Genomic DNA, 24,340 nt, shown 5'->3' on the forward strand with positions numbered 1-24,340 from the left:
TACTCCAACTGCGGTCTGACCAGTGCCCGATAGAGGGGAAGTATCACCTCCTTGGTTCTGTTCGTCATGCATCTGCTGATGCACGATAAAGTGCCATTGGCTTTTCTGATGGCTTCGTCACACTGCCGACTCATGTTCATCTTGGAGTCCACTAGGACTCCAAGATCCCTTTCCGCTTCCATGCCTCCAAGCAGGTTATTCCTAGGCTGCCAGCCAACCAGTTTGAAATGCATCACTGGTTGCTGGGCAGACTGCAGTCTCTAGCCCACTAGAGAGCTCAAGCCTCTCACCCAGGTATGTGATGCCAGTCACGTACGTAGAGGGAGCAGGTTGTTCCCCTCCCTCAGGAATGTATCTAGCTCAGGTTACCTAAAGAGATAGGGTAAGCTGTGTACCCTCTGCAGGGCCCATACAAACCAAATTGTCACAGAGCATAGTTTTTGGGGAAAAAGAAGTGGCCTTCTGCCACACTAAATCTGCATTTCACCACCTGGGTGAGCTCTGTTGACATGCCCCCTGTCCCATTCCCTTCCTCCTTCAGCCAGCTCCCAGGACCCAACATGTGGGCATGTTGTTTTTCTTACACAATGAGCTATATATCTTACAACAATACTATATTGTTTGGAAAATGCTTGCCTAAGCGTCTTGCAATGTTACTTTTAACATACCATTCTGCCTTGTGGTTAGCAGCTTGCTAGGCCACAGGTTATAGCCTTTTATTCAGTTGCAAATCCAGTGCTCCCCAAGATCCAAATACTGTCATGCTAACAATTTCTTTATCTATAATTTGTTAAAATAATATCTTCTGAAAGATTGTGTATGCAGTCCTCAACAGCTCACCAGAACTCATTAAGTGTCCCATCAGCCAAAATAATTGCCTATCCCTGCCCTAGAGCTAAGCGGCCTGGACATAGCCTCACTGTAGGTACCTTACCCCTCTGCAGTGAGGCAAGTGCAGGCATGAGAGAGGAGTGTTTCAAAATGCTTTACAATAACTTATACATTTTTAAAAAGTAAAAACACTATTACCATAAAATGCAGCACTTCAGATTATTTGTTGTAGACTTTTAGCTGTGACAGAATTTGTGCAGAACCAGAATTGTAAGACGTAAATAGCTAGGCTAATGTCAGGTCGACACTAACTAGCGCTGTACATTCTGCAGTGCAGTGCAGATGGAATCTAGCTTCTGTGTGTTTAAACTTCAGCAGGCCGCGTACAGCTCAGAAATGTGGTTGAAGTGCTGTTCTGTCTCATCAGTGCAGCAAGACTGAACTTCGTTTCTGCACCATTGAGGGCACTATTATGTTATAATCCCTGGAGTTAGTTGCTGGTATTATACAGACAAGATCTACCAGCATTAGACAGCTAGCAGTTATACATGGTGTAAAATAAGTAAGACTCGTCACTTTTAAAGGACAGCTTGCCATGAATTTATCGTCAGCTAAAGAAATTCCAAATTCAAACAGCCTGAATTATAAATGTATAGTAATAATTGTGTACAGGCTCCCTTAGTTTTTGGTTCTATTGCTTTAGGTATAGTGTCACAGGGCTGTTCAGCTGGCAGCCTGTGGGCTCCAATTTGCAGCCTGTTGGCTCCTGCTGCCTTTAGATCCTCAGCTCCCCAGTCTTTCCCCATAGGTCTGGGTGCCACTCCCTACTGTTGTTGCTGCCTCCCTGTATTGTCTGTTCCTGCTACTGCTGTTGCTGCTTGCTCCACACCCTAGGGCTATTGGAAGCTCCAAGCTCTGTCTCCCTCTCTGAGCTTCAACTTTCTTCCATGCTCATGGGGGTGGGGCAGTGTGGCTTGCAGCTATTTACAAGTTGAATAGCCCTGCTGTAACATGCGTGTTTATAATGTGACTTTTGTGTGCCAATTCCATAGATTCAAAGTCGATAATAGTGTGAAAGAGAAGCAAAACCAAAGTTCTGTTTCACAAAGCACTGATGAAAGATTCCAGAGGGAGTCTTCAAACAGTACCAAAACCACCAATGATTCTTCAATCCTATCTGGGAAGCGTGGGAAGATAACTATACAATTTAAGCATAAAGACACTAAACATGAAAAAAATGCCTGTGATTCTGGTGTGGTCCCTGATAGCAACAAAAGCTGTAACAAAGACCGGCACTTTGAGGGAAGAGGAGAGAGAAAGATACGGCCTAGTTTTGCTGTCCAAAAGGACAAGCTAACGAAGAAGAAGAAGAAAGAGAAAGCTGAGCTCAACAAACTGAAGGCTAGAGTTGAGCAGACTATGTTGGAAAAGTTCACGACTGCTACATGCCAGCCGCATCTACTAAGAAAGAAGTCTCACAGCTCAAAAAAATGCAGTGATGATTTCAGAATTCCAAAAAAGTCTTCTACCTTTCCAGAGACTAAGGTTGATGGCCCCCCCAGTAATGCATCGGGCTCATCCTTTACGATATGTAAGGAAGAAAGTCTAGGAAGCTGCAAAGAATTATCTAACAAAAATCATAATGCCATTAAATATAAACCATCATGTTATTCAACTGAAATACCTAAACGATGGGAATATCATAAGCAGACAAAACAGCAGGCTGAGTCCAACAAAACTGCTGGTACTTCAAAGACTGAAAAAAGGAACCTTGAAGTTAAACCATTACATTTAAAACAGGTGAAGTAAAAAGACTCTGGCTATTTTAGTAGTAAATAAATGCTTGTTTTATGGTAGTTTCAGCTTTATATCTGAATTCAAGTTGGTCTGGCCACAATTAAGATGAATTTGAGCCTGATTTAATCCATGGGATTCTCAGCTGAATTTGCACAAACTGAAATAAACACAGTGGTGGTATACATCAGGGTTGAACTATAGTTGTAGATCGGCTTCAGGACATCTTGTTACACTTCTGGCGACTTGTAACCCTAAATTGATTAAAAGGTTTTAATGTTTCTAAAAAGGCTTTTTAAATGTAAATGTTTGTCTCCTGCACTCTGATCTCATTAAACCAGTAGTCTTTTTGTAATACTATTGCAATACATAGTCTTTTTGTAATGCTATTGCAAAACTAGAATACATGAATACTAATTTTCTCACCAAGTCAGAAAAAAAAATATTTTTTTTAGTTATCTATTTGATTTGTTAAATTCAGAATCAGTAAGTTCTCTAAAAGTTTTGTATTTCTACCTTTATTTCTCTCTACAGAGCTTTGAAGTTCCATGTTCTTCTGCCTCCCCTGAAGCCAGTCAGAATTCAGAGACAGACCAAGAGGTTAGTAATTCTGTAGCAGGGGCGGGCAATTATTTTGGGTGGAGGGCCGCTTACTGAGTTTTGGCAAGCCATTGAGGGCCACATGACAGGCAGCCCAGGGCAGATAAATATTAATTTTCTACATTTTTTTAGGGGCCTTGCAGGCTGGATAAAATGGCCTGGCGGGCCACATTTTGCCCACCCCTGTTCCATAGTATTTTTGTTAAATAGCTTGGTTGTCAAAGTATGAATTCGAGGTCATGTAATTCCTTGGATGATGTTCTATATTACTGGTGTGGTATCTTTTATTCCTGATGGCTCTCTATACTCTCAAGTACTAATACAAACCCAGTTAGAGGTTGTTTTTTTCAGGAAGTGCTTGATGGAGGCATACTTACATGTCACAGCTTAGTTTTTCATCTTCTATTAGCTGTGGGGCCTTGCATTTATATGCAGACCACAACAGCTTTATTTTCCAACATCTGTTTAGTTTTTCAGTGAAGATGGACATCCATTTCTTAAGAATTGTAGTTAGCAGGGAATTTTCAGCCTATGTAGTCAGGAGAAGAACGAGCCCATCAGCTTCATACTGAAATGTGGTTGCAAATTAAATTTCATTCTAGACTGTATCTTGGACTTTACATATTTGGGTATGTGTTGCAGAGTCTCTTTTTTTTAACAATAGATGCAGATAATAGAAGACTTGCATGCTGCTCGTATTGACAGAAAGATGGTTTTGCCAGTTGTACAGACTTGTGGAGAGCTAACCAGTATGGAAATAGATCTTCCAGAACAAGATGCAAATATTTCTGCTGGTATGTTATCTGCAAGAATTTTGAGATTTCTCTGGTGTCTACTTTTACCTTGACAACACTAAAAGTAACAAATATCCTGGGCAAGGATCACGGAAGAATGAATTGTTATAATCACGTTCTCTTCTTCAGCAGATATGACTTCTGGTTTGAACCTTTTGATAGTGATTGACACCAACATAATGATTAGTCATCTTAAGTTTATCAGGACTCTGAAAACTGAAGATATACCAGGTATGTGAATGCAGCTGAAGAACAGAAAGGTTTAAAAGGAATTGACATATTCATGAAATATAGGACAATAAAACCTTACTCTAGTATTCATTGTTTTTTTTTTTCCCCCATGTTACAGGAATGTAGGCTGATGTCACAAACTATTCAAGTTGAATTAATACGGATAAATGGTTATGTGAATGACTGGTGGTGTTATCACTGATTTGTATAATGCCAGTCTTTTTTACTTTTTTCCCCTCTGCTCTGTGGCTTTATTTTAGTATTTCCTAGTGAGCATATAATCTGGCATTAATCGTTGTGGTAACTTCCTCCTGTTTGTCGCACAATGTTGTCAAAATGTTGTATAGTGATACAAATTTGTTCTCAAATTTGCTCATAATTACTTTACAAATGTCCCATCGAATGCCAGATTGAATTTAACATTATAAAGAGGGAAATTTGTTATTTAGACTTATTTTTAAATGCCATATCACTTTTTTGAGTACAGAAGGTGATGACTCTTACCAACTAACGTAGAAATCTGCTGTTTTATGTAAGAAAACAAATATGGTGTTTGCATTAAATGAAATTTACTTTAGTTAAACTGGGAGTTCAGAAACTTTTTTTTTTTGTTTTTTTTTTGTTAGGGGTTGGCAGACTTGCATTGATAATTCCCTGGGTGGTTCTACAAGAGCTGGACAACTTGAAGAAAGGGAAGATGGTCCAACATGTTCGAGACAAAGCTATCCCTGCAGTTCAGTTCATCTACACTTGTCTCAAAAACCAAGATTCAAAGTTGTGGGGACAATCTATGCAGCTTGCTTCTCAAAAAATATGTAAGTTATGTACAGAGTCAACTTATCTCTGGATTGTATGGTCCTCACAGCTTGGTTAGTGTGAGCTTTAGCACCTGCTACTGGGTTTCATAAAATCCGTTTGACTGCAGTTACTGTATTAAAATTGGCTAACAATTTGAAGTTGTCAGACCAATTCATAAGCAGCCTGATTCTCCCCCATTGCATTGTTTCATGCTGCTGTAATAGAGGATAGAATCAGACCTAATGTATTTATCAGTCTTCTGTTATAGGTATATATTCTTGTGGGTTATTGAAAAACAGGCTGCTTGCAGACATTAAAAGAAAAAACCAAAACCAATGCAAACCACGCTTTAGCAGAAGAATCAGCACGTTACTCTGACCTGGCTCTGCAGTGTCTGTATAGATTAGGCACTTCCGTGGGGCTTTCTGATGCTTTTATCTTAAGCTAGTTCAATCAGCTATTAGATAAAAGCTCCACTACAGCACCTGATCTATACAGATGTCAGGTGAGCTGGGTCCAGCTAACGCGCTGCCTCTTCTGGGCATGCACGGGAGCATGCAGAATTTGAAGTGCTTTAAAAAAATGTATTTATTTATTTATTTATTTATTTATTTATTTTTTATTTACTGTCTGCAAGCAACCATAATACCATCTTTCATAGGTCCAATCAAAACTGCCTATAATCAGCAGCAGATTTGTGAATGGCTAACAAAGTAATGCCTTTTCATAATAAATACTTCACTCCTTACTATTTCATCAGTAAATTTGAGAACACTGTAATAAGCAATTTCTGCTTTGTTTCTAAACTATATAGATAACCTGTCGGGAGTTAATTCATCCTATTATTTTAGGTATGGATTGTGTATTTACTCTTGGCTCTTTAACTACTGACCTAAACATGCTGAGAGCTGGTAAGTAACTTGAAGTTACATATAAAGAAATGAGCAGTTAAGACTGCAACCCATGAAATATCAGCTTCCAGACATATGCTTAGTTCATGTTTCTTCCCCTTGCTTGAACAAATATAGCATTTAAATACCATATTTTAAACGCGTTAGAATATTTCATGTCAGGCTATTTCCAAACATATAGTCATTGTGTTGCTAATCTTGCAGATGGCTTGAGTGATGAAAACAATGATGATCGTGTTTTGCAATGCTGTCTGCAGTATCGTAGCCTCTTCCCTCAAGCTGTTGTCATACTGTGCACGTGAGTTTAACATGCAGTTTAGTTTTTGAGGTCTGTATATGTGAGGATAAGAACAAATATCAATCTGACAACCCTTCCTGATCCCTCATTTTTAGATTGGCTTTGCAAGAAACTTTTCTTTTTAAGCAGCAAAGTCACTCCATGCTTTTTTTAAGGTGTAAGGGAAGAATTAAAAAAAATTGTAGACTTTTAGGAAGTGATTTTTCTCACTATTTCACTTTATGCATAAATGACTTGACATGCTTCATTTTCTGAAAACTGCTGTGTTCGATATTTAGTTTCTCTCATGTTTGGTATGGAGTATAAGTGAACTGGTGGTAAAGATTTGTTATGAGGTTGGTGAATAGGGGAAGGGCTTACCTTTGTTCTATTTTTTTTGCCTAGTTTTTTTGTTACATTTTTAGTAGAAATCTAGTTACAAATATCAGTACAGAGACTACTTTTATATCCATGTTTCCATATTAAATTGGAGGCTCTGTGCCAACACCCAGGGCTTGCTCTGTTGTATTTTACAAGTGGAGATGAGCTCTGGATGCCAGGGTAGAGGCTCCTGATGAATCAGCTGAGTGGATCCTCAGCTGACTCTGCTGGTGGCTGGCTAGGATCAAGTCCTCAGCTGACCTGGCAGGCACTGTTGGCTGCCTACTTGGCTCAAGTCAGGAAGATTAGATGGGTAGAACAGTTTGGCTGAGTGAGCAGCACCTGCGACATTCTGCATGTAGGAAGTTAACAGAGCACCCATAATTTTTTGCTCCCCTCTATTGCAGCTACCTGTTTTCTTGGGTTTTTTTGTGGTTTTTTTTGTCTCCCAGGGAAAATATACTTGCCAGTATTTTCAAAGAAAGACACCCCCCCCTCCCCGCTTCATTCTGCCCTTCAAAAACAAGGTACATCTCTTATTTGGAGGCATGTTGTATGCAAGAAAATATGGTGGAATAAATCTCATTCCTTCATCCACAAGTTGTGCAGGGCTAAATCATGTTTAAAGGCAACCTGTGAGGTTTTGGGATCTCCTTTTGGCTCTTAAATATTAAGCAGTTTAATGTTTACAGTGCTCTTCTGGTTTAAATCGAGCCTAAAATGTGATATAAAGTTTTAAGTGTTTTTTTTTCTATACTGCTTTTCAGAATACATAAATTAAACTGTTAAGTCAAAAAGTATCATCTTAAACTTCCCACCATTTCTCAAGTAGTAATTTTTACATACAATCGACCCCTTCAAAGTATGTATAGGTTTAATGAAGACAAGCTTACCAATGCATACAAATTAATTTATAAAAATGTTTTTCCAAGTGCAACTTAGCAGTAGGTCAAAACAGAAATAATTGTCTTTCACAGGGATGATAAAAATTTGTGCAACAAAGCTCTGGTGAGTGAAGTCAAGGCATTATGCAAAACAGATTTGGTTGCTGCACTCCGGAACCTCAATGCGAACAATCTGAATAGCCATCAGGACATCCCGCAGCAGTCAGAAACTGGTTAGTTTTTTTAGTGTGTGTATGTGAAAACATCTGTGTGAGGCATGTTGATCACAAATAAGTTTGCAAAAACAGTTGCTCTCATAATCTTTTGAACCATTCACCATTGGAGTTGAAAATCTAATTTCTGTTCCCCAAAGGTAATTTTTAGTTTTCTTTAAAAGTTGGAGAGCTTAAGTTTATTTCCTTCAGACACTTAATTTTACAAGTTCACATGTAATTTTCCCAGCCAAGTAAGTACCAAGATGTCCATAGAAAAGGAAATTCCATTTATTTTGTTTTAAAATACGTGCTTTTATTTTATTTTAAAATTCCATTTTCTTTTGTTTTTAAAACAGGGTAACACTAGCACCAAGAATTAAGCATATAAATGCTAAGATTACTCCCTAATACTGTCAAATGTGAACACGTATATTTGCATTTTGAGCAGTGGGTTATAATGCTGTTAGTTAACACTCAGGTGGCCAATTCTTACTGCTTAAGATACAAATACAGTTGTTTGTAATCAAGAGTGTTGGGTAGAGTTCTTGTTTATAAATGGGCAAAGTTGCAATGGATTTAGTTTAACTTAAATAATTTAGTCAGAGCTGTACTTACCTTTAGAAAGATGTTGTAAGTTGCTTAAATAAAATGTGGAGTAGAATCATGAAAAAATAATCTGGGAAATTAGGTAGTCTTTACCAGAGACTTTTTAAAAAGAAAAAGAAGGTATAATTGGAAAAACAGGGGAAAACTTAAGAAAATGAAAGTTTTGAGTTGATACTTGGTGAAGTTCTGAACAGGGTGTCAAACTCATTTTGCCCAATAGGCTGGATGCGTGGCACAGGGCTGGTCTGTTGGCCTGGTAAAGCCCACAGACTCCCCTGCCTGCAAGCATGATCCAATGCGCATGATTGATAACTACCTGGGCTCTTCTGGGATGCTTGCCTGAGTGGACAGTATAACCCAGGACCCAGCCCCAGTGAGTGCTATGGACAGTGCACATCCTAGGTGCTGTGCACAGGGCCAGTTTCATACAGCATGCGGGTCAAGAGGGGAACACTGGGGGGCTGGTTTATGGGGCTTTGTGGAGCCTATGTTTGACACCCCAGTCTACAGAAAATAATGGATGAGGACCACAGAACTTCAAGGCCTACATGCAAAATTGATAGTCTTCTCATCTCTTTCTCTCAGATTCTTTTGATACCACTTATATAAATCACATAAATTTATAACCAGAAACTTGATAAACAACTTGTTTTCTCTTTACTATTGGTTAGAAAGCAGAGAAAACTATGCAGACATATCTGAATTTACTTAGAGACAACACTATTAGAGCATCCCCAGAGACCTGTAAAAAGAAAAGTCAAGAGGCTGAGTGAGCTCCTTTCATGCCCTGGGAAGACCAGGAGAAGGAGGAAATACTATACTGACCGTGAAGAAGGGTTGGTGGGGGTCTCTCCTGCCATAGATTCATAATGTTTGAGTTGGAAGGGACCTTAGCAGATCATCGAATCCAACCTCCTGCCCTGGGCAGGAAAGAGCACTGGGGTCAGATGACCCCAGCCAGGAGCATGTCTAGCCTCCTCTTAAAGACCCCCAGGTAAGGGAGAGCACCACCTCCCTTGGAAGCCCATTCCAGATTTTGGCAACCCTTACTTTAAAGAGGTTCTTCCTGATGTCTAACCTAAATCTGGTCTGTCAGTTTGTGGCCTTTGTTCCTAGTTACTCCAAAGGGTGCCCTGGTAAACAGAGCATCTCCTATTCCTTGCATCTCCTATTCATCTCCCTGATGAATTTGTAGGCAGCCACAAGATCACTGTTCAGCTTCTCTTGCGAAGGCTGAAGAGATCCAGGGCCCTCAATCTCTCCTTGTAGGGTTTTGCCTGTTTCATTTTTTATGCATAGGGGGTGCATGTGCACCCCCTGAGTGTGGTGGTGCACCCCCCCCCATGAAAAGTGTCGGTGGCGCCTGTGGGTGGTCACCGCTCACCACCCCCTTGACACCGCTGGCAGCGTGTGTGGGTGGCCAGTGATCAACCTGGCAGTGTCTGCGGGTGATTGTCGACTCTTGGTCGGTGCTTGTCCCCCGCCCGCCCGCTGCCGACAGGGCTGGCGACATCTGCAAAACAACGCAGTACTCCAACTGTGCCCTGACCAATGCCACATAAAGGAGAAGTATCACCTCCTTGGACCCGTTTGTCATGCACCTGCTAATGCATGATAAAGTGCCGTTAGCTTTATTGATCACTTTTTTTATACTGATGTCTCATGTTCATCTTGGAATCAACAGTGACTCCAAGATCCCTTTCCACTGATGTGCTGCTGAAAAGGTCCCCCTCTGAGCCTGTAAGCATGTTGATCATTTCTTCTTCCTAGGTGAAGCTCCTTGCATTTGTTCATATTGAACTGCATCCTATTCTGTTCCACCCATTTTTCCAACCTGTCCAGATCCGCCTGGATTCGTTCCCTACCTTCTGGTGTGTTAACTTTACCCCGTAGTTTGGTATCATCTGTGAATTTGGACAGTGCTTTCCATGCCCTTGTCCAAGTCCCTGATGAAGACATTGAACAGCACCGGTCCAAGGACTGAGCCTTGTGGGACTCCACTGCCCACATCTTTCCAGGTCGATACCATGTCCTGTCGTCTTTGCATGCTGGCAGTGGCTGCAACTGCTGCAGTGACAGTGCAGACTTGGGCTTCTGCAACTGGAGGATTGGCTTGCTGCACACCAGCTGGAACAGCCCTATAGCACTGGCTACCTAATGGCCACCCCTCAAAATCAGTACCTGCTCCCTCCCTTTCCTCCTCCCTCCCAATGCACTACAGAGAAAAGTGATAGAGAAACCTAAAACTGGAAGATAGAGTGCTAAAGAGATTACAGGCAACAATTCAGCACTAACAAGACACTGAGTTATAGACCTAGTAGTTTGCCAAGAGTAATAAGTAGTTAAGTACTTTTCATTGTGGTTACTTGACAGATGCTGTTTCCCAGGAAGTAAAGAAAGATTGTAATCTTCCTGATCCATTCTCAAGCATCATTCTTAACCTTGAAAAAAGCTTAGGGGAAGCTTTGTCTTCTATTTTGGAGACTGAAATGAAAATCGCCTTTGGAAACCTTTGGATGGAGGTGATTACCTATATTGTCTTGCTTGATACCTGCTTGATATAGTCTTTCTAATACTAAGAGTTGAAGAGTGAATTTTGGGCTCCAAGACATGTTTTTTTATTGGCCATGTTAATGACAAACAGGACTGATACCTTTAAAAGGCTGTAGAAGGCAAATCAAACCCATACTCTGCTTTTTTTTGTTACATTGTTTTCACAAAACTTAATTTTGCTAAAATATTTTTAAAGAATTATGAAAACTTTTTTTAACTTAAGAACTAAAAAGCAGCAACACAGCTAATCTTCCAATACCTTTGTGCCAGTACTTAGAGTTTTTAAGTTTTATTTAACCTGTTAATGTGAAAATGTGCTAATATGAAAACAAATGTGATAGGAAACACTTTATTTATCAATTTATTCTGTATAATTAAAGTTGAAACAAGACTAGCATTTTCATTAGTGGCTTCCTAGCAGTATCTTTAAATCAGGATAGAGAATTAGTTGTGTCAGTTTAACACAAGTTCTGGTATGTATGATGTTAGGTTTCTTTTTTTTTTTTTTTTTAATGTCTTGATACATGTAGGACAGCTTCAACGTAGGCAACAGCAGTAGATGCATACTTGTGCTCACCCCAGCCCTACAGTCTTCATTGCTATACTTGTAGGGCTCAATTGTACTTGAAGGAATAGTTTGTAAAGTTAAGTAATTTGGTCTCTAAGCTAATGCCCTCTTTTGATAATGTGCCAAAATGGATGTCAACGTTGATGTCCGTGGTGGTGTATGGAAAGCTTTCTACTGGGTGTTGGGCTAGGACAGGGGTCTGCAACCCCTGGCACGCATGCTGAGCATGGCCGGGTCTGGGGCTGGGAGGCAGCTGGGGCCAGGGCAAAGAGGCAGCAGATGTTTGCAGCTGGCCCAGGTTCCGGGTAGTTGCTGACAGCCACGGAGCCTGGGCTGGGGGGCAGGGGCTTTGGGTGGGGGGCAAGAGGCACAAGCAGGGCATCCTGCCATGTACCCCCTGCCCTCATTTTGTTTTTCTGGTATGCCAGCACTCCGACACCTTCCAAGCTAAGCATTGTGGGGTTTTTTGGCACTCTGGTCAAAAAACATTGCCTACCCCTGGGCTAGGAACACGCGCTCATTTTGCATGGGCCACCGAACACCCATTTGACTTCTTATGGTCACTGCTAACCTTGAAGGATTTTTGAACCAGTAAACTAAAAGCAAAAGATTTTTGCATCTACTTCTTTCAATCCCGTGAGCCATCCACTTGCATAGAATATCACACAGCATATTTTGATATTGATGACTATAATAGTATACAGTATCACTGAGGTAAAATATGAATTTTCAAAATGTATACAACTTACTAATGATAGTTTACACTTTTGTAATATGTACCAAAATGTTGTTGTGTTCAAGAATTCTCAAAACACTTTACAAACACCAGTATCTCATTGTCACAAGGGTTTAGGGAAGTTATGATTATTCCTTTTTTCAGATAGGGAACCTGAAGTATAGCGAGTGAGTTTTTTGTTGGTTTACATAGGAATTTTGGCAGAGCTGGAATTTTGGTATTTTGACTGTAGCCTTGATACTTTCTGTTCTGTTGTTCAGTGTTTTATATCTTTGTGAAGATGTTTCCCAAAAAAATCTCTTTGTGAAGATGTTTATAATATTTTTTTCTTGGGAGTAACAGTGAAGTGCTGTACCATTTGTGTAGGAAGAAAGATGCCAGCTCTCTGAGTTAAAACAATTAATCTTTCTTGTTTGAACTCAAAAATCTTCTGGGTATATTATACATGAAATATGTCCAAGGAATCCAGATAACATTTTTGTACTCGTGCATAGGGACTTATTTAATTCATGGTCAGATAAAGGCATTTTCGCAGTTTAGTTGTGGCATGAAGATCCAATTTCACAGGCACTTCCCAGCGGCCCTGCCCCTTGCTGCTGATTGGCGGAGAGGCCCTGGGGGTGGGGGGAGGAGGGATGAGGGGGTGTCTGCCATCTTGGCTGCTGGTTGACCTTTGTGCCACCCTGCCAGCCAGTTCCTGCCCCTTCTGGGTGGGCTGCAAGGTAGCGAGGATTGCTGGCTCCCACTGGGGAACCAGCATTTTGTTCTTTCTACGTTTTTTGTAGACAATTTTGCAGTTTCTGTGAAATCGCAAATTAAGAGATCCCTACTCATTCACTGTGTCTCACAAAGATGAAATGCTTGCTTGTATCACAGTAGAAACTAGATACCATTTAGAAAGTTAACTGAACAAGACAGGGATTTGTTACTTTATAGGTGCCCACCTCACCAGAAAAAAATTGCCTTGTTTTTCATTTTGGAGAATGCCTTGGATGCCTGTTTCAGCAAACACAAATAGCAGTAGAGAATAGCAGAGTTATAAAATGTACAAAGAGTGAATTTGTATTGAAAGTGTGTGCATTTTTTACTTTTCAATTTTAGATACTGTACCTAAAACCCCCATGGACACTAGCAGACTTGCTACAGTGCTATAAAAAACATTGGTTTGCTGTATTTGGACAGGTTGTGCCAAGGAGATTATTTGCAACTATTGAATACCTGCACAATCATCTTTGTAAGGGTAAGAATCTTATGTGACTTCTGTCATAATAAACTTCTAAACATAACTCCTAGATTTAGCCCAAGGCTTTCTCATCACAGATATAGGCATTGTGGAAAGGTAGGCGTATGTTATTTCTCTGCTTTTCATTTAAGAATAATGTGAATTACGCAGTCCAGGTGTTGTCAACCAGGGGTACATATGCACACCCCTGGGGGTACTTTGAAAGGTCCCATAGGATACATGGGGGTGGAGTGCTGCCACCCCGTGCTGCTATCTCACCTCCCGCCCCCCCACCCCAGCTCTGCATCTGCCTGTTCACACCCCTCCCCTCCCCCTGGTACACTCATTAAGGGGGGGCTATCAGGGGTACACTTAATAAAAAAGGTTGAAAACCCCTGACACCATCTATTGGAAGAAGTTATACCTTGGAGAAAGTTTTTATTTTAGATTTTCCTACAGGGTAATTCCAGCTTAAGAAAACTGGGATTCTTGCCAGTATCTGAATGACATTTTGGACAAAAAGAACTTTCGATTTTGAATTATGCCAAAAATCAGAGGGGAGGAGGAAACAAAAGTGTTCTCAGATACATCCAGATACTGACTACATAAAAGGAATATTTTTACTACTACTCATGAAAGTCAAAACATAAAGGTTTTTTCAGATTTTTGGTTTGTCTTAATTGTGGTAGTATGCTGGTGCTCTTTGTTTTAAAAAGGAAATGGAATTATGCCTACTGAACCTTGTAAAGTACTTTTGACATTTCACTCCTTAAATCTATAGGATTTTCATATTCTCTGAAAGTAATCTTTCATAATGTGTTTATTAATGTAATATTTTGGATTCTTTACTTTTCTAAGTAGTATGGTAACGTCTTTGAATTGATAGTCCTGGTAATGATTTATGTTTGGGTACAGCTTGGAATTGCCAGTTTCATTATTGCTTGCTTAATTGTAATAAACTAAATTAGGTTCTTGGGGCTTGTTATTTTTACCTTCTGTAAAACTATTTCATTTTCCATGTTAATGCCTTTACCAGGAAAAATGATTGATTCCTTAATAGCTGGTACCCTGCTCCGGGAATCCAAAAAACTATTACATGGTTTCAGCTCAAGATCAGACTATGATGGTGTACTTCCCCAGGCTTTTACCCAGGTGAATAAACTGCTTCAGTCACTTGAAGAGGTAAGCTGCATGTCATTATATATTGGCCTAAAACAAATTTTAGATTTGTTGAGAACTCACACTACAAACTAGCTAAGGATTTTCTAAAATATGTAGATAATGTTAACTGGGAGTTAACAGGATATTGTCAAAATTGATAGCCTCCAAATGTAATTCCTTTATCACTACAAGTGATGTTATTTTTATTTTAAATGTAAAATATTTTAAACAAAAATATCCTTGATGGAATTTGGCAGAGAAGGTTCTTTGGGTATGTACCTGGTTTTGCTATTCAGGTGTATAGGTGTCTTTCTATTCAGCATTGTACTGCCCTGGCTTGGTGCCTCCTCGCTCAAATGTTAAAGTATGTCAAGTGGTCTATCCACGCATGGGTAGGTTCCCTCAGTTCGCCCGCCATGTCTTGATCTTAAGTAAAAGGGAGGTTCCTAGTACAGTGTTGCCAACTCTCATAATTTTTAGCATTGGTCTTAAAGTCTACACTGCGGGAATGTGAAAAACTTAGCTCTTTCTTTGAGAGAGAGAGAGAAGTTTTTTTTTTTTTCATATTCCTGAAGTGCAGACTTCAAGAACAACGCCAAAAATCATGACATTTGGCTACTGCTTGTGTGATACAGCTAGCCTGTGGGTTCATTTCTGTTGTTAGTGCCTCCTCCCCTATACCCCATCCACTTGCCAACCAAGGCCTGACAGTCATTGATGTTCCTGCCCCTAGGTGGATACAGTCAGATCTTCCTGACCTCCTTAAATTAGTGTGATGTCAGACCTGTAAACTACTCCGGGATTCCATTAATGATTTTGAGGGCCTTTGAATACAGTTAGCCCTTCCTAGACATTATACAAGGTGTACATCATTAACACAGTCCATCATTAGTCCACAGGCGTTCTCAAACTCATGGAGCTCTAATTAATTCATAGACTCACAACAAGAAACAAACAAAGTAATTAATTCATTGATATTAAACAAATAAATTAAACTTGGTATCAGTTTATAGCCAGTGAATGTCCAACACCATTCCCTCCATCAACTTCGGGATGTTCTGCCTTCCTGGCTTCAGTTAATTACGCCACTTGTGTCCTGTATTTGGAGCCCTACTCTCCCTTAGAGTTGAGACTCTTTACCCACATTACAAGGCTATGGCTTTCAACTTAATCTTGACAAGTCCATCAGAAAATAATTAATTTAAGAAAGTGCCTGCACCTTCACCATGCCTGGCAGGGGCTTCTATTGGTGCTGCTCTCTATTCCAGTATCAGCTGGGGAACTGGCACGGTTTCTTACCACTGTCCTAGTCAAATCATGGAGTATTGGTGTTCTCCTCTCTTTGGCTGATTGGCTTCACTTGCCTTTTTGCACCTGGCAATGGGCGCAGACCTGTGATGTCATGTTCTGCACGCCCCTGAAGCCTCAGTGAGCTGGTGCTTAAACCACGGCAACAGCACTGCTTCTCACTGTCTCTCCATTAGCTCTGCACCTGCAGGTAAGTACTGGCCATTTCCCCCCCTTACTGGGCATTCTATCATATCGCTTTGGGATCCTGCCGTGCCTCCCAGAACCCACACACAGCGGAGCTGGCACATGTGGCATGCCACTCTATGACACATCCCCCATTTAAGTTGCTTTGGGTACAGGTGCACTGATATATCAGTCCGATATTGGATTGTCACTCATAAAGAGTTTCTGTATTGGAAATAGCACCCCCTCCGCCCCCATTGCCCTCCTGGACAAGCGGCAGGAGCCGCCAGATGAGCACCGGATGAGCTGTGTGCAGTGGCGGGAGCTGCCCCACTGCTACCCACGTCCTTCCTCTCCTCTATTTTGCCTTGACCCTAGCCCATAGCTGCAGCCTGCCCTGTGCCACACAGATCCGGGGGGCACATGCTTCTGCCCTCCTGCCCCCCAGATGAGCTGCTTGTGGCTCTGTCCAATGCCCCTTCTCGCCCCTGCTGGTCAGCGCAGCCCAGCCCCAGCTCTAGCCCCATTCCCTCCCTCACTGCAGGGGCCTTGATCTGCCCCGCTACACTCCTTCCCTCCCCTTCCACCACACCAGACTTAGCAGCTGGATGCAACTCTTGAAGCTGAAGAGCTGCGTATTGGAAATCGGATTCGTATTGGCCGATATGCCTCCTTAAAAATCGGCTATCGGTATCAGCCCACCCCTATAATAGGATCTTGAGGAATTTCTCTGATTGCAGAAAGAAGAGGCGTGAGCAACAGATCCCATTTATGGGTTTCCATCTGTGCACTATGCCACAGCATCCTTTTAAGGGTGCCATTTAACCTTTCCACATGCCCATTAGTCTATGGGTGATGAACAGAGGTTCACAGATGCTTGATCCCTAATGTTTGGCACGCTCCCTTCGACATGCCCAATATAAAATTAGGGCTTTGGTTGGTCAGTATCTCCTTAAGAATGCCCACTTGTGTGATCTACCTCAATAACTCTTCTGTGATGCAGGGGGCTGTTAGTGTCCTGAGTGGTATAGCATTAAGGTAACGGATAGCATAGTCAATAAACATTAAGATGTACTTGTGGCCAGCACTGATTTTAAGTAGAGGGCCCACCACATCCTTGGCAACACAGGCAAAGGGGGTCTCTCTAACAGGCATAGTCTGAAGAGGCGCATGGGGTGGTCCAATCTTTTTAACCTGCTTGCATGCTGGGCAGGCGATGTGCAAACCATATTCTCTGTAACAGGAGGGACGTCAGGGTCGCCGTGCTAGCCCTTGCCGCTGCCTCTACTGTGCCAAGCTTTGGACTTGCACCCTCCTATTCTCGCCCACCACAACTTTGATATGTGCTTTTATAGGGAGGCTACCTCTCCTCCACTTGGCCACAGTTCTCCTGCTCCGGGTGTCCTGCGTATCTAAGCCTTGCGCTCCTTCTCTGTACGCCACCCTTCTCACTAGGGCCTTCTCTGTACTGCTGCCCCTCTCACTGGGGCTCTCCGCACCCACACTGGGGCTTCTCCGTAATGCTGCCCCTCTCACTGGGGCTCTCCGCACCCACACTGGGGCTTCTCCGTAATGCTGCCCCCCTCCTGGGACTCTCTGCGCCCACACTGGGGCCTTCTCTGCAGGGCCGCCCTCTCACCGGGCTCTGCTCTGGAGCTGGGGTCTGTACCCCCGAACTCCGTGCCCTCACTGGGGCTGGGGTCCTCAGATACAGAAACTCGAGCCTCCTGGCTACAACTTAAACATAAGCCACCTGGCTGTAACGACATTGCTCGGACATCTTGGAGCTGCTACCCTTTACTCTGCTAGCGGTACCTGCAGTCAGGCTTCTCCTCGCATCATTGCTCCAGGAGCTTCTCTCTCTCTGGCTGCTGGCAGGGAGCTCCTTCTGTCCTGGATGCCGGTAGGGAACTGCCTCTGGCCTCAGCTCCCCCTTCATAAGAGCCAGGCCTTGTCCCTTATAGCCAGCTGATCGCTGGCAGGTGTGGGTCGTTTTCTGCCTTCTGTTGCCCTGGCAACCAGCACCTGAGGAGCCTTCCGGGCTCTCTCAGTAGCGGGCACCTTAGTGTCCTGCTACACACCTCCCCGCTTAAGATTTTAGACTCACCGAGGTGGATCTTCATAGGTGTCGTGTCCCTCTGTGGTTTCTCGGCCTTTCTTCTGGCACCCGGTGACTCAAATGTTGCAGGCGGAGGTTTTCAGGCGCCTCCTCCTCGCCTTTTACCCAGGGCGCACCATGTGGGATTTCTCGGGAGTTACCCTGCCACAGGTAGTCCCCCCGCATTAGCCATCCCTGGTAGGGTGCAATTCAGGCCTACCGTCTTTTCTTCCACAGCCCCCTCAACTTGAGACAGCCTCCTCTCTCTTCCTGGGAGAGCTGCCTCCTACTACTTGGGGTGTCTTGTCCCTTTTCATGCGTCCCAGATCTCCTCTTCTTTGTGTCCTTTGTAACAAATCCCTCCTCTCTTTGGTTTCCTGCCAGTCCATGAGCTTACCCCAAAGCTCCCACTGCACCCTGAGTGCTTGCTGGGCATCTTCCACTCTCCAAAATTCTATCTTCCCCTGGCCAGTAGATCTTCCGCCAGGCCCTGTGTACACTTTTACAAACACTACTCCCCCAACTCTAGCTTCAACTATTTTTCTTAGGGTCCACCATCTGACTTGCCTTGGGAGGTTATTAACATACACACATGGCCGTCTTCCTCCCCTCTGTTCTTTCTCCCACCAAATTACCTTTGTTGTCGATGGGCCTTCTGCCTCTTTAGTTTGGCCTGCAGTCTGGGTTTGGCACGGTCTCTGCTTCTGTGCAGGGCTGGGTTTCTCATCCTTTGGGTAGAGCTTGAGATGTACTTCTCCTCCCCACTTAGTTTCCCTGGGGTTTCGGCTCCTCCGGTCCATCTCAGGCCTTTGGACTTCTCTTTTACTTAGAGGTTCTGCCTCTCTCTCTCTTCTGGAAGCCGTACCTGTTCTACCAGATACCCATGCCTGTGCCCTCCTCGATCTCTGACCTTCTTGTTCTAGCTGTCCTTCCTTTTGAGTGTGATCAGGGCAGCTTAGGTCACTGTTCTTGTTTCTCCCACTGACTGGCTCACTCTTTTGTACTGCTACCACATTTCCCTTGTCTACTTCCCTCTGTTGCACCTGTTCTGGTACTGTCAATGCTCCAACGTCATACCTGCTGGTAAGCTTCCCTAGTTTCTTCCCCCGGCAGTTCATTTCTACTGTATACTGGCTCGCCCACTGCCCCCATCTCTGATCCAGGCACTCCCTGACTGTGGAGAGGATCTCTTCCCGCATCCTTGTGGGGTCTATCTCTGCGAGTGCCTTCATCCTGGTATTCTTTTCCTGCTGCCCTGTTTCCTCTTCTTCTCGAGGATTTTCCAATTTTACCATACTGGGTTGTTCCTGACTTCTCAGGATCTTTAAGAGCATAAGCCGTGCAGTCCCTATCAATTTTTCCGCGCCTGTTAACCCCTCTTTCAAGCCTTCCAGCTCCTGAAGGTACTCCTTGAATCCTGCCTTAGCCATGGACGCATGTTCTTCCAACTGCAGACTTATTGCCGCCAGTCTCTCTCTTTGCATTGCATCTGCAACCTTTTCCGCTTGGGCCTTCTGTCCTGTGTCTGTCTGAGTTGCTATGTTTGTCGTCTCTGGCACCTCTGACTCCCCAGGACCTTGGTATTTTGTAGCTATCTGACTCCTGGCTGCCCTTAACAATTCATCTTCTGTCTCTAAGGCCTGAATCTGCTGCCTTCGGATTTGTATTTGCTGCTGTGACTGTTCCCTCTCCCTTAGTCACTGCCCCTCTAGCCCCATTATCATCTATGAGAGATTTAAGGCGCTGTACCTGTTTTCCCATGTGGTCTCTTTCTGCCTCCACACTCTGTAACTGAGACCGTAACCTCTCAGTCTCCTTTGTCCCAGCTTCTAACTCTCCTTCAAGGGACAAGCTTCGATGGTACAGGTCCTCGTAATTTGCTAGGTTAGCTTTTATTTTCTCCATTTCCTGTGCAAAAGCCTTGCCTGTTTCTTTTGCTTGGTCATGGCTTTTAAGCAGCTCATCCCGCAGCTCTTGTGCTTGATGTTCTGCATGAAAGCACTTCTGTTGCCACTCCTCTAGCTCATCATGCAGTTCCTGTATATGATCTGCCTGGCTGCAGACTTCTTCCTGAAGAACCTCCATCACCCCTTTGGCGACCTCCAACTTTTGTAATATCTCTTTCTGTTCCCTTGCCTGGGTTGTGCCGGTTGTAGGAGACTTTTCTCTCCACGCTGCCATCTCTCTCTGCATCGTCTGAAGCTTTTCTTCCCTCTCCCGGCTCTTTTGGGCTCCATTTGTAATAAGCTGCTCTAATACGCGAGCCCTCTCTGCTTCCGCCGCTATCCTGCACCTGGTCTCTCTTGAGCCTCCTTCCCTTTTTCCTGCCTGGGCCCGCTGTTCTAACCCTGTAGCCTTTGCCTCAGCTTGCTCTCTTTGAGTTTGGGCCACCTCGTCTGAAGCTTTTCTTCCCTCTCCCGGCTCTTTTGGGCTCCATTTGTAATAAGCTGCTCTAATACGCGAGCCCTCTCTGCTTCCGCCGCTATCCTGCACCTGGTCTCTCTTGAGCCTCCTTCCCTTTTTCCTGCCTGGGCCCGCTGTTCTAACCCTGTAGCCTTTGCCTCAGCTTGCTCTCTTTGAGTTTGGGCCACCTCTAGCTCCCACTCCAATTGTTCAACTCTCTCTTCTAACTCATCTATCTTTAAGCGTCTGGCAAAATTCTCCTGTTTCAGGCTCTCTATATCCTCTGCCATCACCATCCTGGCCTCACGCCTTCACTGGTCGGGCCCTCCGGCTTCCCAGTACCGTCACAGGGCAGTGCCTTCCTGCTTTGCCCTCCTTTTGGTTTGTTGCCGCTGTCTTCTTCCAGCCCTCACTCTCTATCCTAGTTTTAGCCCTTGGGTTCGTCTTTTCGTGCACGGCCTTACAGTTCCCGGCCAATGCACCACTGTAACAGGAGGGATGGCAGGGTCGCTGTGCTAGCCCTTGCCGCCTCCTCTACTGTGCCAAGCTGCGGACTTGCCCCCTCCTATTCTCGCCTGCCACGACTTTGATGATATGTGTTTTTATAGGGAGGCTACCTCTCCTCCACTTGGCCACAGTTCTCCTGCTCCGGGTGTCCTGCATATCTAAGCCTTGCGGGTCTTCTCTGTATGCCACCCTTCTCACTAGGGCCTTCTCTCTACGGCTGCCCCTCTCTCACTGGGGCTCTCCGCGCCCTCACTGGGGCTTCTCCGTAATGCTGCCCCTCTCCTGGGGCTCTCCGGGCCCTCACTGGGGCCTCTCCGTAATGCTGCCCCTCTCACTGGGGCTCTCCGCGCCCACACTGGGGCTTCTCCGTAATACTGCCCCCCTTCTGGGACTCTCTGTGCCCACACTGGGGCCTTCTCTGTCGTGCTGCCCCTCTCCTGGGACTCTCTGCGCCCACACTGGGGCCTTCTCTGTAGTGCTGCCCTCTCTCAGGACTCTTCCCTCTGCAGGGCCGCCCTCTCACCGGGCTCTGCTCTGGAGCTGGGGTCTGTACCCCCGAACTCTGTGCCCTCACTGTGGCTGGGGGGGGGGGGGGGGGCGCGGTGCCCCCCCGGCGACTCCCCACTCTACCGGGAGTCCCCCATGAGGCCTCCTCCATCCCCTTATAGCCTCACCCAAACCACCGGTGTTAAACAACAAAATGATACAGAAACTCGAGCCTCCTGGCTACAACTTAAACATAAGCCACCTGGCTGTAACGACATTGCTCGGACATCTTGGAGCTGCTACCCTTTACTCTGCTATTGGTACCTGCAGTCAGGCTTCTCCTCGCATCATTGCTCCAGGAGCTTCTCTCTCTCTGGCTGCTGGCAGGGCGCTCCTTCTGTCCTGGATGCCAGTAGAGAACTGCCTCTGGCCTCAGCTCCCCCTTCATAAGAGCCAGGATTTGCCCCTTATAGCCAGCTGATCGCTGGCAGGTGTGGGTCATTTTCTGCCTCCCGTTGCCCTGGCAACCAGCACCTGAGGAGCCTTCCGGGCTCTCTCAGTAGCAGGCACCTTAGTGTCCTGCTACATTCTCGTATAGCCCCAGCCAGAAGAACTATTGAGTAATCTTGGTGACCGTTTTGTTGTGTCCCAGATGCACATGGTATGCCCATGGGAGGCCAAGTTTCCATAAAACCTCCAAAACTGGGCAGATACCATAAGCTGGGCAACTTCTGTCCCCACCTGGGACTCCCCTTTTACCCAGTACAATAGATTCTGTCTTACTTCTTAATGAGGGTCTCGGGTATGCGGGATTTGATGCACCTCTTCCCCATCAACCTGGGTAACTTCATCCCACCAGATCTGCTGGAGTTCTTCATCTTCCTCCTTTGCCTTCTGGAATTGGGCTGTGCTTATGATATTCTCAAAATCAACTCTTCCTCAGCCACGGTTGAGACTATCCTCAGCTTCCCCAAGCTACCTGTCAGTGTTCTGCAAATGGTGATAATTCCACCTTGGCTTCTTTAATCCTCTCTAGGACATCATATATAGGTGGCCAGTTTCACCCCAGAGTCATTTCACAAGCCAACTGAGGTACTATCCAAACTCACAACTGTCCTTGGTACTTCATGACCTTCACTGGGATGAACTTCCTGTCGTACTGTATTGACTCGCCATGGATGCCAGGTCATCTTTATGGGTTTTGTTGCTCACATTACCTGTCGTGGCACCAAATCTGCTCAGATCAGTGACTGGGAATAGCTGATATTGAAAGTGGCTTTGACTGGTTGTCCCTCCACCCATGCTGTCACTACTGCATGACTCTATCCGTTGTCATCTTCACTACAGCTGTGGCTGCAGTCCATGCCTTGATGGCCTCGCTTTACTTCAGCATCTCTTAAGGGTTCCAGATAACCATCCTTGGCATGGGTGACTGGTGCCTCTCGGGTCAGACACCAGTCAGCGACTGGGCCGATGCCACTGGCTGGGAGTGGGGGGATGCTCCCTGCATCTGTGTTGCTTCCGTAAGTCCCGCAGCCACTTCCAGAAGCGGTGCGGCTGCTTTTGCTGGCAGCCCTGCTCCCCGGCTGGCGCTCATAGGGGGGAGGTGGGCATTGGTGCTCCCACCTGTCCCCTTGCCTGCTGGCTAAACGGGGAGTGCGGCCTGACAGGGGGTGCACTGGTGCTCTCATGAGGTGCACATGCACCCCCTCCATGTCGCCACTGATCCCTGGTTTCCATTGATCTACCAGGCTACCACAGCATTCGTTTGCTATATGTCCCATCCTGCCACATTTGTAACATACCACCTCCAGAGGTCCTCCTCTACTCGGGTCATGTCTTTTTCTCTTCACTTTCCATGAACTGCTGGTCCTGGCATTTCGATAAGTCCAGTCCCTGGCGTATTCTCCTTTGGACACAGCAAAAGCCTCTGCTAGCCTCAGCGCTTCCTCACAATACTGGGGCAAATGACACCTCACCCAATGCTAAATATTGTTCTTGAGATCACTTAGAAACTGTTCCAGCAGGATCTGGTCAGCCAAGCTTTCTCTGTCGTACAGCACTGGACATAACCACTTGCTCATTAGGTCTTTCAAGAGCTGCATGAGTACCTGCAGTCATCTATCCTCGTGGTTCTTTTTGGCCCGGAACAAGCGCCAATAATGTTTCGGAGTGATCTTCAGTCTGTGTAGGATGGCGGCCTTCACTTTTTCATAAGCCTGTGCTTCATCCCTGGACAAGGCTCTATATGTGGTCTGGGCTTTTCTGATCACTAGGGCTTGTAGTTGGCTGGCCCAGTATAGTCTCTCCAACCCGACCTGTATCGCTGCATGCTCAAAAGCTTTGATGTGTGCTTCTGGGTCATCATCTTTTGTCATTTTGGGCATCTTAAAGAGTGGATGCCCAAGATGCATCCACTCATGCTGCTCACCACTTCCTGCTGCTGGATCTCCAATACCATGCTGACAGCCTGCAGAGTTTAGCTGAAGAGCTCTGGGTGAGGCATCATAGCTGGCTGCATGCTGGTTTCCCCTTGTCTAACTGGGTTCCAATCTGGGTTTCTGGCCAATGTACCCCTATACCCAGTTATGCCAGAACAGGAGGCGTTTTGCTATTTGGAATCATACAGCTTCGGTTTGGTGTTGTCCTTGCTCAAGTGTTAAGGTACATTGAGCGGTCTGTCCACAGGTCGTCTCTCTCAGCTCGTCCGCCATGTCTTGATCTTAAGTAAAAGGGAGGGTTCCTAGTCTGATACAGACAGCCTGTGGTCATGAGTCTGTTATTGGTGCCTTTTGGGGCTCAGCCTTCCCT

At 44.8% G+C, this 24,340-nt stretch overlaps 1 protein-coding gene across 6 annotated transcripts in view; it reads left to right on the forward strand.

Annotated features, from left to right (window-relative positions):
* SWT1 (SWT1, RNA endoribonuclease homolog) overlaps positions 1–24,340 on the forward strand; it is an 86,265-nt gene that overhangs the window by 9,524 nt on the left and 52,401 nt on the right. For 5 of the 6 annotated variants that reach the window (XR_003092078.1, XM_025193468.1, XM_025193464.1 and 2 more), the window contains 10 exons: positions 1,884–2,631; positions 3,160–3,225; positions 3,890–4,019; positions 4,149–4,250; positions 4,877–5,065; positions 6,164–6,257; positions 7,595–7,734; positions 10,696–10,844; positions 13,281–13,419; positions 14,438–14,583. Coding sequence is in view for 5 of the 6 variants with exons in the window: in XM_025193468.1 (XP_025049253.1) it covers positions 1,884–2,631; positions 3,160–3,225; positions 3,890–4,019; positions 4,149–4,250; positions 4,877–5,065; positions 6,164–6,257; positions 7,595–7,734; positions 10,696–10,844; positions 13,281–13,419; positions 14,438–14,583 (1,903 nt within the window). In the remaining variant the exon portion in view is untranslated. The remainder of the gene's footprint in view (positions 1–1,883; positions 2,632–3,159; positions 3,226–3,889; positions 4,020–4,148; positions 4,251–4,876; positions 5,066–6,163; positions 6,258–7,594; positions 7,735–10,695; positions 10,845–13,280; positions 13,420–14,437; positions 14,584–24,340) is intronic. The other variant, XM_025193466.1, reaches the window with a different exon arrangement.

The sequence above is a fragment of the Alligator sinensis genome, unplaced genomic scaffold, assembly GCF_000455745.1.
Source record: "Alligator sinensis unplaced genomic scaffold, ASM45574v1 scaffold1885_1, whole genome shotgun sequence".
In the NCBI taxonomy this organism is placed as follows: Eukaryota; Metazoa; Chordata; order Crocodylia; family Alligatoridae; genus Alligator; species Alligator sinensis.